At 38.5% G+C, this 14,208-nt stretch overlaps 2 protein-coding genes across 4 annotated transcripts in view; one reads left to right on the top strand and one right to left on the bottom strand.

Moving 5' to 3' along the window:
- The window catches only part of ADK (adenosine kinase), a 711,694-nt gene extending 704,732 nt beyond the window's left edge, over positions 1-6,962 (top strand). For all 3 annotated transcript variants that reach the window (XM_050803506.1, XM_050803508.1, XM_050803507.1), the window contains one exon: positions 6,580-6,962. In XM_050803506.1, the coding sequence (XP_050659463.1) occupies positions 6,580-6,704 (125 nt within the window). In that variant the 3' untranslated portion in view covers positions 6,705-6,962. The remainder of the gene's footprint in view (positions 1-6,579) is intronic.
- Positions 1-14,208, bottom strand: part of CAMK2G (calcium/calmodulin dependent protein kinase II gamma) — a 1,229,125-nt gene that overhangs the window by 895,859 nt on the left and 319,058 nt on the right. The window lies entirely within an intron of this gene.

The raw sequence follows: 14,208 nt of genomic DNA, 5'->3' as shown, positions 1-14,208 counted from the left end.
GAGGTGGGCAGACCACCTTAGGTTGAGAGTTTGAGACCAGCCTGTCCAACATGGTGAAACCCCATCTCTACTCAAAATACAAAAATTAGCCAGACATGGTGGCTCATGTAGTCCCAGCTGCTACTTGGGAGACTGAGGCAGGAGAGTCGCTTGATCCTGGGAGGTGGAGGTTGCAGTGAACCGAGATCATACCACTGCACTCTAGCCTTGGTGACGGAGCTCCAGACTCCACCAAACAAATAAAATAAAAATAATTGTGCATTCTTACTGATAATAAATAGATTTAAAATAATAAATGGGAGAAGAGGTAAGCTCTTGTTTATGGTAGAATGGTGAGGGCTGACTGGTAAATGTGAAAATCATTTCACACCTGGAGTGGGAGGGGGGTTGGAACTTCTGATAAAGAACAGAATATTTATGTGACTTTTGTTTTTTTTTTTGAGATGGAGTCTCACTCTGTCGCCCAGGCTGGAGTGCAGTGGCGTGATACTTGGCTCACTGCAAACTCTGCCTCCCAGATTCAAGTGATTCTCCTGCCTCAGCCTCCCAAGTAGCTGAGACTACAGGCGCCTGCCACCATGCCTGGCTAACTTTTGTATTTTTAGTAGAGACGAGGTTTCACCATATTGGCCAGGCTGGTCTCGAATTCCTGACCTTGTGATCCACCACACTTGGCCTCCCAAAGTGCTGGGATTACAGGCATGAGCCACCATGCCCAGCCAAATTTGATTTGAGGATTTGCTCAGTCTTTCTTTCTTTCTTCCTTTCTCTCTCTGGTTCCTTCCTTCCTTCCTTTTCCTTCCTTCCTTCCTTTCTCCCTCCCTGCCTCCCTCCCTCCCTCCCTTCCTTTCTTTTTTTTTGAGATGGAGTTTCACATTTGTTGCCCAGGCTGGTGTGCAGTGACATGATCTCGGCTCACTGCGACCTCCGCCTCCTGGGTTCAAGCAATTCTCCTGCCTCAGCCTCCCAAGTAGCTGGGATTGCAGGCACGTGACATCACACCTGGCTAATTTTTATATTTTTAGTAGAGACAGGGTTTCACCATGTTGGCCAGGCTGGTCTCAAACTCCTGACCTCATGATCTGCCTGCCTCAGCCTCCCAAAGTGTTGGGATTACACGTGTGAGCCACCGCGCCTGGCCTATGTGATCTTAAATTGTCTATTCACAAACTGCTTGTTAGATGCAAGGGAAAAAATAGGTACTATACAATGGAGAAGTAGGACAACACCTTGATCGGGTGATCAAAATTCCTGTCACTAGTGAACAGCAGATGGACATGATGTACCTCTAAATGGGACACTTTGAGAAGGATCCATCATAATATGTGTAGTAGTCTGCCTGGGAATGCATGATCATGAGAAAATGTTAGACAAACCCAAAATCAGAATCAGTCTATTAAAAATGGGAAAATAAATAAATAAATAATGGGATAAATGCGTCGGACACAGTGGCTCACACTTGTAATCCCAGCACTTTAGGAGACTGACGCAGGTGGATTGCTTGAGTCCAGGAGTTTGAGACCAGCCTGGGCAACATGGCAAAACCCCATCTACTAAAAGTACAAAAAAAATTAGCCAGGCATTGTGGTGTGCACCTGTGGTCCCAGCTACTCAGGAGGCAGAAGTGGGAGAATCACCTGAGCCTAGGGAGGTTGAGGCTGCAGTGAGCCAAAAAAAAATTACGCCACTGCACTCCAGCCTAGGCAATTGGAGTAAGACCCTGTCTCAAATAAATGAACAAATAAATTAAAAATTAGGTAGGGGATGACTGTATTCTTCAAAAGTGTCCATATCTCAAAAGTCAAAATCTGAGGAAATGTTTCAGATTTTTAAAAACTATAAAGGTACATCAGTTAAATCCTAAACTAGATTCTGTTCTAGAGGAGAAAATTTCTATATAGGACATTATTGGGTAATTGACTAAATTGAAATATGGACAGTAGATTAGATAACAGTGTTACTGAAGTTGATGTTGATGTCCACACTGTAGCTATGTAAGAGAATATCCTTATTCTCAGAAAAGATACACTGAAGTTTTTAGAAGTAAAAAGATATGATAAATGTAACTTGCTCTCAAATAGTTCAGGGAAATAAAATTGTATAAAGAGAAAGAGTACATGCAAATGATGCAAAATGTTAACAATATTGTGCACCTGGGTAAAGGATGTACAGATGCTTTTTGTACTATTTTTATTCCTGCAAACTTTTTTCTGAATTTGGAATTATTTTCAAATAAAATACACTTTAAGCAGGCTAATAATTAAAAATCTAAACTAAAATTATATTGGGAAACATTATGCTAAGTGAAATAAGCTAGACACAAAAAGACAAATATTGTTAGAATAGGCAAATTTATAGAGACAAAAAGTAGAGTAGCACTTACCAGGGGTTGGAGGTAAAGAGGAGTGGGGAGTTATTGTTTAATGGGTACAGAGTTTCTTTTGGGGTGATGAAAAAGTTCTAAAAATGCATAGAGGTAATAGTTGCACATTGTGAATGTACTTAATGTCACTGAATTGTGCATTCAAAATTTGTTAAAATAGTAAATTTTATGTTATGTATCTTTTCCACAATAAAAGTATCTTGGGGATGTTTACTTACATTATAAAAGGATTCCCTACAATTCTTTAAATATAAGCTCCATTTGTTTATTTAAACAATTTTATACAACTTTCAAGATTCACATCAGCTCCTTTTTGAAGACTCTGCTTATAACTGATTATGTAGTATCTGTATTTCATTTTAGTTGGTTTTTAAAATAGATTATTGAAAAACTGACATTCACCTTGGGCAAAGATCTTAGCTTTTTTCAGCATCCAGGTTCTCCACTTGTCAAAGCAAAACACTCTTCAGAATACTTACTTCATTCATCATCTAGTTTTCTTAGAAGAAGGATGCTGGTGGTTTTGCTTCACAAAAATATTTCATAAACATAAGCTTTTTCTTTTTCTCACAATGATCATACCAGGGGGAATGAAGAAAACAGATGTTGCTTATAAGGCGTCTAATAGACATGTTTGCATTGTAAGCTGATCTGACTCTGAATTTGGCATCTGCTCCATTCACTGTGTGGACTGAGCATTTTAGCCTCACAGTTTGGCAGAAAAGTTAATATTGACTTTTGACTGTTACCTGAAAACTCAGTGATAAAATACTCTTACTAAACCTCTCGAGAGAGTGATTTTTACAGTGTCAGCAAATGTCTTTAAAATACATCATTCCATTAACCATATTAATTTTATTCTTTGGTTGGGAATACTTATTTATTTCATCTAATACAGAGCATTCCCTAAATCTGACTGGGAAAAGTCTGTGTGGTCAGAATGGTAGAAGAAGAAGGACATAAATCACTTATAATGTTCTCTACAGGTCATTATACCACAGCTTCTCAATTAACCTTCATTCCCCTCAGGCTGCCCAGGGCCTCAGGGAAGGCCCAGAAGCCTAGCTGCAGCACAGTTGCTCATTATCATCTGCTCTTCTGAGCATTTGAGTGTTACTGCAACAGCTCAGGTTTCCCCTAAGGGGAAGGTAGCCCAGATTCTTCTGCTCTTGACCTGCCTTATTTGCAATTATCCTTTTTTCTTCTTTCACAGTTTTATTGTGGCATAATAGACATACAATAAACTGTACATATCTAAAGTGTACAATTGTATAACTTTGGACATATGTGTACACCCATGAAACCATCACTATGGACATATCCACTGCTCCCATGGCCTTTTCTAATCATGCCTTCCTGCTCCTTCTCATCCCCTTTTGGATTGTTTCCAGTTTGGGGCTATTACAAATAAAGCTGCTGTGAACATTCATTTACAAGTCTTTGTGTGGATGTATACTTTCATCTACCTTGGGTAAATACCTAGAAATAGAATGGGTCATATGATATGCGTATGTTTAGCTTTTTAAGACTGACAAGTGGTTTTGCAAAGTGGTCTCACCATTCTACATTCCCACAATTAGTGTATGAGAGTTGATCGCACCCTTGCTAACACTTGTTATAGTCAGTCTTTTCAGTTTTAGCCATTCTGTGGGTGTGCAGTGGTATCTAATTGTGATTTTAATTTGCATTTTTAAAGAAATAATGATATTGAACATTTCATATGCTTATTTGGCATCTATCTTCTTTGCTAAAATGTTAAAGACTTTTGCCTACTTTGTATTGAGTTGTTTCTTGTTATTGAGGTACCAAGTATTTAATTGTGACAAAATTCAAATTATTTTTTCTTCCATAAAAGTTGTATTCTTAGCCAGGTGTGGTAGCTCACACCTGTAATCCCAGAGCTTTAGGAGGCCAAGGCAGGCAGATTACTTGAGCCCAGGAGTTCAAGACCAGCCTGAGCAACTAGGCAAAACCCCATCTCTACAAAAAATGCAAGAATTAGCCAGGCATGGTGGCACACGCCTGTAGTCCCAGCTACTGGGAAAGCTGAGGTGGGAGAAGAGCTTTCAGCCCAGAAGGTTGAGGCTACAGTGAGCCATGACTGTGCCACTGTACTCCAGCCTGAATGATAGTGAGACACAGTCTCAAAAATAAATAAATTTTTAAAAAAGAAAAGTTTGTACTTTTTACATCTTACTAAGTGATCTTTAGCAAACTCAAGATCACTAAGATTTTTTTCCTATGTTTTCTCCTCAAGAGTTTTAGAATGTTACTCCTTACATTTATGTCTGTGATTCATTTCAGGTGAATTTTTGTAGATAGTGTAAGGTAAAGGTTGAAATGCTTTTTTTTCACACATGGTATCCATTGTTCTAACACAATTTGTTAGAGTATCCTTTCTCCATGGGATTGTTTGGGCACCTGTGTCAAAAATCAGTTGGCCATACAGAAGTAGGTTTATTTCTGGACTCTGTTCAGTTCCATTGATCTATTTGTCTATATGCTAATACCATAGTGTCTTGGTTATTATCATTCTATAATAAATTTTGAAATCAGATAGTATAAATCCTCTGGCCTGATTCTTCTTTTTCAAAGTTGAGTTTTCACTAACCTAGGTCCTTTGAATTTTCATATAAATTTTAGAAGCAGCTGGTCAGTTTCTATAAGAAAAACCTGCTAGAATTGTTAATTAATAGAAAAAATCCTGCAGAACTGATAATATTGAATCTTCTGACCTTTGAATACTTTATGTCTCTCTATTTATTTAGGCTTCTTTTATATTTCTCAGCATTGTCATTTTCAATGTGCAGGCCCTATACAACTTCTGTCAGATTTATTTTAAGGTACTTCAAATATTTGAAGTATGTGAAGTACCTTAGAATAAATATGGATAAATATTCTTAATATTAATTTTTAATTTTTTCATTGTTGAGACAGGGTCCTACTCTGTTGCCCAGGTTGGGGTGCAGTGATGTAATCATAGCTGACCACAGCCTCAACCTTCCTGGCTTAAGCAATCCTCTCACCTCAGCGTCCTGAGTAGCTAGGTTTACAGGCATGCACCACAACACCTGGCTAATTTTTGTATTTTTTGTAGAGACAGGATTTCGCCATGTTGCCCATATTGGTCTCAAACTCCTGAGCTCAAGCAACTCACCCGTCTTGGCCTCTCAAAGTGCTGGGATTATAGGCGTGAGCCACAATGCCTGACTTATTCTTAGTAACTTCTAATTGTTCATTGCTCGTATGTATAATTATATATACACATTACCAGTATAGATAATTTATTTTTGTATTTTTAGTGGAGACGGGGTTTCACCGTGTTGATTTTGAGACCCTGTCAACACATGCTTCCCTGTCCAGGTGCAGTGGTTCACGCCTGTAATCCCAGCACTTTGGGAGGCCAAGGCAGGTGGATCACCTGAGGTCAGGAGTTTGAGACCAGCCTGACCAACATGGTGAAACCCCCCATCTCTACTAAAAATACAAAAATTACCTGGGCGTGGTGGCAGGCACCTGTAATCCCAGCTACTCGGGAGGCTGAGGCAGAAGAATCGCTTGAACCTGGGAGGCAGAGATTGCAGTGAGCCGAGGTCATGCCATTGCACTTTAGCCTGGGCAACAAGAGTGAAACTCCATCTCAAAAAAAAAAAAAAGACCAGACTGACTTGATGGCAAGTTGTTGTGTCGCAACTTGAGCTCTTTAGAATAAATATTAGGGGACGCTTATGATGTTTGGGAAGAGGCCTCCCGGCCAGGCACAGTGGCTCACGCCTGTAATCCCGGGCCAAGGCAGGCAGATCACGAGGTCAGGAGTTTAAGACAAGCCTGGTCAGCATGGTGAAACCCCATCTCTACTAAAACTACAAAAATTAGCTGGGAGTGGTGGTATATGCCTGTAGTCCCAGCTACTCAGGAGGCTGAGGCAGGAGAATTGCTTGAACCTGGGAGGCGGAGGTTGCAGTGGCCAAGATGATACCACTGCACTCCAGCCTGGGTGACAGAGCAAGATTCTATCTCGGGGGGAAAAAAAAAAAAAAAAAAAAAAGACCTCCCTAATAGCAACGCTCAAGACTTTCTCTTACTGTCAAGGCTGAAGAATGAGATAGGTGCTTAGATCATATATTGGTCTGACCCAGTATAACATTTCTGCTGCTGTCACACAACACTCACATTCTTTTTTGCCTGTGTTCTAGGTTTTCTGTCTCAACTGGTCTCTGACAAGCCTCTGACTGAATGTATCCGTGCTGGCCACTATGCAGCAAGCGTCATAATTAGACGGACTGGCTGCACCTTTCCTGAGAAGCCAGATTTCCACTGATGGAAGAGCCAAAAGCACAAGCCCAGGAGTGCAGACACTGCCCTGATTGCTTCCTGAGAATTCCCATATTAATAAAGAAGAAAATTATCTGCCATTTTTTCCTACTATAATAATGCTGAATCTTAATTTAGAGGGTACAAGGGTACGGTAATGCTTGTAGAATCTTTATTATCTCAACAATCTAAAAAATGATGTTTATTTCCATAGTTTGATAGTGCCACTTAAATGCCAATTAAACAAAACTATAACATTTCAATATAAATTTTTATTTCATTTTCAATTACTTTGTAAATTCATGTGTATTTAGTACACTGATTCTTTTTTTACATTTCTGCTTTGAATGCAGATGCAATTTAATATAATAGATTTTTTAATGAATTAATCTTAACATAGTAATCTTTAGCTTTTTATACAAATATATTTAATTTAGGAGTATATGTGTGTCTATACACACACATACATAAATATACCACATATATACCTGATAGTCAAATAAGGTACAGAAATTTTATCTTGTCAAATTATGCCAAATAATCTCTTTAATGTGCACTCAAACATGTAATAAACTTTGGATAATTAAATAATGTGCCAAATTTAAGTTGTATTACAATATTCAAGTCATAGTCTTTTGGAACTCTGTAATTTGATACAAACAAAAACTTGTCATATAGGAATTTTTTTCTGTCTTTTCCCTGTGTACGGCAAACTGAGGAAGAAAGATCATTATTTAATACTGGGCCCTGAAATGTTACCCAATTTGTTAATGGAATTATGAAGAACAGCAACATAATACACTGAAGAATAACTTAGTATCAGAGACCAATAAATCCTTTTTTTAAGGAAGACAAAATGGTATAATTGGACTTCTGGAGTCAGACTTAGTTACCTTTATATGTGACCTCAGTTTCCTTTTTGTAAAATGGGATAATAACCCTTACATAGCAGGTCATTGAGATGATTTGAGAGAGATTACCAAGTATAAGATATTTGTTTTAATGCCTTGTAAATGCTTAATAAGTAGCTGCTCTTATTATCATTATGATTTTTTCTTTTTTAAGAAAAAAAGATAATGTTTGTAAAACTGAATTCAAATCATAGGAAAGGATTTGGCCAGGCGCTGTGGCTCACGCCTGTAATTCCAACACTTTGGGAGGCCAAGGTGGGAGAATCACTTGAGCCCAGGAGTTCAAGACCAGCCTGGGTAACAAAGTGAGGCCCCACCTCTACAAAAAGTTTTTAAATTATCCAGCCACAGGCTGGGCACAGTGGCTTACACCTGTAATTCCACCACTTTGGGATGAGGCAGGTATCACTTGAGGTCAAGAGTTCAAGACCAACCCGGCCACCATGTTGGTAAAACTCTATCTCTATTAAAAACACAAAAATTAGCCAGGCATGGTGGTGGGTGCCTGTAATTCCAACTACTTGGGAGGCTGACACAGGAGAATTGCTTGAACCCAGGAGGCGGAGGTTGCAGTGAGCCAAGATCACACCACTGCACTCCAGCCTGGGCAACAGAGTGAGACTCCATCTCAAAAAAAAAAAAAAAAAATTAGCTGTGGTGGTTTGCACCTGTAGGCTCAGCTACTCAGGAGGCTGAGTTGGGAGGATCGCTTGAGCCCAGGAGTCTGAGGCTATAGTGAGCCATGATCACACCACTGTACTACAGCCTGGGCAACAGAGCAAGACCTTGTCTCAAATAAATAAATATATAAAGTCAAAAACTTGTATGTTGAACTATAGAAAGTTGAGGACTATCTATAGTGCAATTAATTTAAATGTAAAGTAGTTTGATATTTTACAGTGGTGCCAAAGCAATCCAATGGGGAAAGGAAAATCTTTTCAATAGATGATGCTATAAAAACTTGATATGCATAAGGAAAAAAAATGAATCTTTGACCCTGACCTCATACCATACAAAAAATTAGAGATAAATCATGGTCACAACAGAAAAGCTAAAACTATTAGACTTATAGAAGAAAACAGGAGAATATTTTCACAAGTTGGGGTAAGCAAAAGTTCTTGGAAGGAACCATGAGAGCATGAGAGCACTAACTATATAACAAAAATATTAATAAATTAGATTTCAAAAAATTAAAACTTTATGTTCATCAAAAGACACCCTTAAGATACCCCACAGGCCAGGATACAATAATCACAACACATATATCTGAATTTATATGCAGAATGTATCTTAATACTCTTATACTCAAAAATACAGATACTTTACAAAAGAAGATATATGAGTCACTAATAAGTACATGATAAAGTGTCAACATTGTTATCATGGGAGAAATGAATTTTAAGACCTCATTGAAAATACTACTACACTAGAATGACTAAAATTAAAATGACAACACCAAATGTTGGAGAGGACATGCAGCAACATTGCTGATGGACTGAACAACCACTGAACATTGCCGAAGTAAACTTGAACCACCACTTTGGGAAAAGGCCCTTAAGTTTTTTATAAAAAAGTAAACATACACCTATTCTTTCATCCAGTTGTTTCACTTCTGGGTATTTACCTACAGAAGTGAAAGTATATGTCCACCAAAGGAATTGTAGCAGTTTTATTCATCATTGCCAAAAACTGGAAAGGGATAGTTGTCCATCAGCAGGAGAGCAGATAAACTGATACATTCAAACAGTGGAATAATACTTAGCAAAAGAGGACTGAGTGTGGTGGCCCATGCCTATAATCCCAGCAATTTGGGAGGCTGATGTGGGAGGATCACCTGAACCCAGGAGTTAAGACCAGCCTGGACAATATAGTGAGGCCCCCATCTCTACAGAGAAAAGCAAAATTAGCTGGGTATGGTGGTGCACACCTGTATTTGCTACCCAGGAGGCTGAGGTAGGAGTTGCTTGAGCCCAGAAGGTCAAGACTGCAGTGAGCCATGATTGGGTCACTGCACTCTAACCTGGGTGACAGAGGGAGACCCTCTCTCAAAAAGAAAAAATAGCAAAAGGAAGAAATTAACTGCTGATAAAACAACATGAATCAGTTCAACAATAAAATAAAATAAATAAAAAAAAAAACCTTACTGAGGAAACCAGATACAAAAGCATACAAACTGAGATTCCATGTATTTGAAAGTCTAGAACAACCAAAACCAACCTATAGTGAAAAAGAGCAGTGGTTGCTTTTGCAGGGGAGAAGGAAAGTGGAAACTGACTAGAAAGGGTCATGAGGGGACTTTGTGAACTGCTGCTGATGTGCTGCATCATAATAGGATTACACAGGTATATACATTTGTCAATGCTCAGGAAATAGCCCACTTAAGTTGTGATTTCATTATATTTAGGTTTTACCTCACACACACAGAAAGAATTATAGGCTGGCCGTGGTGACTCACACCTGTTACCCCAGCACTTTGGGAGGCCAAGGTGGGTGGATCACTTCGGGCAACATGGTGGAACCCCATCTCTACAAAAAAAAAAATACAAAAATTAACTGGGCATGGTTGTGCATGCCTATGATCCCAGCTACTCAGGAGGCTGAGATGGGAGGATCACTTGATCCCCGGAGGCTGAGGATGCAGTGAGCCTTGATTGCACAACTGTATTCCAGCCTGAGGGAAAGTCTGCCTCAAAAAAAAAAAAAAAAAAAAAAAGAATTATATGCAAATAATGAATTTTAGTTAAATAAAATACATACTGATAGAGATAAAGTGTACTGAGGTTTTCAACCTATGGTAAAGTGCATCAAGAAATAATAAACATAAAGAGGGAGATGAGTAGATGAAAGATAAGGTAAATATAACAAAAATTTTTTTGAGACGGGGGCTTACTCTGTTGCCCAGGCTGGAGTGCAATGGCACCATCTCAGCTCACTACACAACTTCCACCTCCTGGGCTCAAGCAATTCTCATGCCTCAGCCACCCTAGTAGCTGGAATTATAGGCATGTGTCACCACGCCTGGCTAATTTTTGTATTTTTAGTAGAGATGGGGTTTTGCCATGCTGGCCAGGCTGGTCTCACTCCTGGCCTCAAGCGATCCTCCTGCCTCAGCCTCCCAAAGTGCCGGGATTAAAGATAAGAGCCAATTTCCTATTTTTTAAAGGGCTGAATAGTATTTGATTGTGTATATAGATCACATTCTAAAAATGCATTTATCCATTGATGGGCACTTTGGTTGTTTCCATATCTTGGCTATTGTGAATAATGCTGCTGGGAGCATGAGAGAACAGACATGTCTGTGACATACCAATTCCATTTCCTTTGGGTATATGCCCAAGAAGTGGGATTGTTGGATCATGTGGTAATTATATTTTTAGTTTTTTGAGGAACCTCCATGCTGTTTTCCAAAATGACTGTACTAATTTACAATATCACCAACAGTATGCAAGGGTTCCCTTTTCTCCACATCCTCACCAGCATTTCTTATCTTTCGTGTTTTTGATAATAGCCAATCCAACAGGTGAGAGGTGATACCTCATTGTGGTTTTAATTTGCACTTCTCTGATGACTAGAGATCTTGAGCATTTTTTCCCATATTTGTTGGCCATTCATATGTCTTCTTTTGTGAAATGTCTATTCATGTCTTTTTCACATTTTAAATAGGGTTATTTGTTTTCTTATTACCGAGTAGTTTGAGCTCCTTATATATTTTGAATATTAGCCCCTTATGCAATGTATGATTTACAAATATTTTCTTCCAATCTGTGGGATGTATTTTCATTTATTAATTCTTTACTATGCAGAAGCTTTTTAGTTCGATGTAATCCTATTTTTGTTTTCATTGCCTGTGCTTTTGGAGTCATATTCAGGAAACTGTTGTCCAGATCAATGTCATGAAGTTTTTCTCCTGTTTTCTTCTAGTAGTTTTATAGTTTCAGATGTTACATTTAACTCTTTACACTCTGTTGCCTAGGTTGAAGGGCAATAGTGCAATCACGGCTCACTGCAACCCCAACCTCCCAAGCTCAAACAATCCTCCCACCTTAGCCTCCCAAGTAGCTGAGACCGCAGGCATGCACTACCACATCCAGCTAATTTACTTTTTTTTTTTTGTATAGATAGGGTCGCCCTATGTTTCCCAGGCTGGTCTCAAACTCCTGGCTCAAGTGATCCTCCCACCTCAGCCCCCCAAAGTGCTGGCATTACACAGCACCTGGCAAAGTTGTTTATTGTATGAGGTGAGATAAGGAGCTATTTTCATTCTTCCATTTATGGATATCCACATGTGGAAGAATGGAATTTTTTTCAGCACCATTTATTGAAAAGACTGTCCTTTCCCCTTTGTGTGTTCTTGGCACCTTTGTCATAAATCAATTGACCATAGATATATGGATTTACTTCTGGAATCTATCCTATTCCATTGGTCAATATGTCTGTTTTTAATGCCAGTACCATACAGTTTGGTTACTATAGCTTTCTAATAGATTTTGAAATCCAGTAGTGTGATGCCTCCTCCTTTGTTCTTGGTAGTCAAGATTGCTTTGGTTATTCAAGTCTTAAGTGCTTCTATATAAATTTTAGGACTTTTTTTTTCTCTTTCTGTGAAGAATGGTATTGGAGGCCAGGTGTAGTGATTCACACCTGTAATCTCAGCACTTTGGGAAGCTGAGGCAGGCAGATTACTTGAGCTCAGGAGTTTGAGACCAGCCTGGGCAACAAAGTAAGACCCCGTGTCTATAAAACATACAAAAATTAGCCAGATATAGTGGCATGTACCTGTAGTCCCAGCTAGTCAGGAGGTGGAGGTGGGAGAATGGCTTGAGCTTGGGAGGGAGAAATTGCAGTGAGCACTCCTGCCTGGGCAACAGAGCCAGACCCTGTCTCCAAAAAAAAAAAGAATGCCACTGGACTTTTGGACTTTTGATAGGGGTTGCATCACTTTGGGTAGTTGGACATTTTTAAAATATTAATTCTTCAATGCATGAACAAAGGATATCTTTCCACTTATTTATGTCCTCTTTAGTTTCTTTTTTAATATATTTAATGTATCCAACTGATTCTTAAATTTCTTTCATCAATGTTTATAGTTTTTAGTATACAAATCTTTTACTTCCTTGGTTAAATTTACTCCTAAATAATTTGTTCTTTTGCTGCTATTGTAAATGGGATTGTTTTCTTTTTTTTTTTTTTTTCCAGATAGATCATTGTTAGTGTATGAAAGCACTACTCTTTTGTATGTTGATTTTGTATCCTGCAACTGTAGTTCATTCATTTGTCAGTTCTAATATTTTTTTGGTGGAATCTTTTGGATTTTGTGTATATAAAATTCTATCATCCACACAGACAATTTCACTTTTTCTTTTCCTATTTGGATGCCTTTTATTTTCTTTTCTTGCCTAATTACTCTGGCTGACACTTCTAGTAATATTTTGAGCCAAAGTGGTGGGAATGGGCATCTTTGTCTTATTCTTGATCTTAGAGAAAGATCCTTCAACTTTTCGTCACTGAGTATAATATTAGCTGTGGCCCTGTCATATATGGCCTTAATTGTATTGAGGAACATTCTTTCTATACCTAACTTGCTGAGAGTTTTTATCATAAATAGATCTTGAATTTTGTCAAATGTTTTTTCTGCATCTATTGAGATGATCACATGATTTTTATCTTTCATTCTATTAATATGATGAATCACATTTATTGATTTGAATATGTTTAATCAGCCTTACATCCCAGGGATAAATCCCATTTGATCATGGTAAATAATCCTTGAATATACTATTGAATAGGCTTTGCTAGTATTTTGTTGAGGATTTTTTACATTTATATTCATCATTGATATTGGCTGGTAGTTTTATTTACTTGTAGTGTCTTTGACTGGCATTGGTATTAGGTTAATAATGACCTTGTTTAGAAGGATTCCCTCCTCTTCAATTTGGTGGAAGAATTTGAGAAGGATTGGTATTAGTTCTTCTGTAAATGGTAGAATTCAGCCACGAAGTCTTCTGATCCTGGGCTTTTTTTTATGGGAGACTTTTAATTACAGACTTAATCTACTTACTCATTATTGGTCTGTTCAGATTTCCAATTTCTTCATGATTCGGTCTTGGCAGGTTATATGTTTCCAGGAATGTACCATTTCTTCCAGGTTGTTCAGTTTTTTTGGTTTCGTAGTACTCTTTTATGATCTTTCGTATTTCTGTGTGTGTTATCAGTTGTAATGCCTCCTCTTCCACTTTTATTTTCCTTTTTGTCACCCAGACTGGAGTAGAGTGATGTGACACAACTCACTGTAACCTCAAACTCCTAGGCTCAAGTGATCCTCTGCCCTTCATTAGCTTCCCAGTCGGCTAGGACTACAGGTGTTCACTACCACACCCAGCTAACTTTTTTTTTTAACTTTTTTTTTTTTTTTTAAGAGGCAGGGTCCTGCTATGTTTCCCAGGCTGAGCTCAAAGTCATCTTCCCACCTTGACCTCCCAAAGTGCTGTAATAACAGGTATGAGCCACCATGCCTGGTCCCATTTTATTTATTTGAGTCTTTTCTCTTTTATTTCTTATTCTAGCCAAGAGTCCCTTTCATGGCTGGGCATGGTGGCTCAC

The sequence above is a fragment of the Macaca thibetana genome, chromosome 9 (assembly GCF_024542745.1).
Source record: "Macaca thibetana thibetana isolate TM-01 chromosome 9, ASM2454274v1, whole genome shotgun sequence".
NCBI lineage: Eukaryota > Metazoa > Chordata > Mammalia > Primates > Cercopithecidae > Macaca > Macaca thibetana.
The sequence above is the reverse complement of the archived record's forward strand: the minus strand, read 5'-3'. Positions and strand labels throughout refer to the sequence as shown.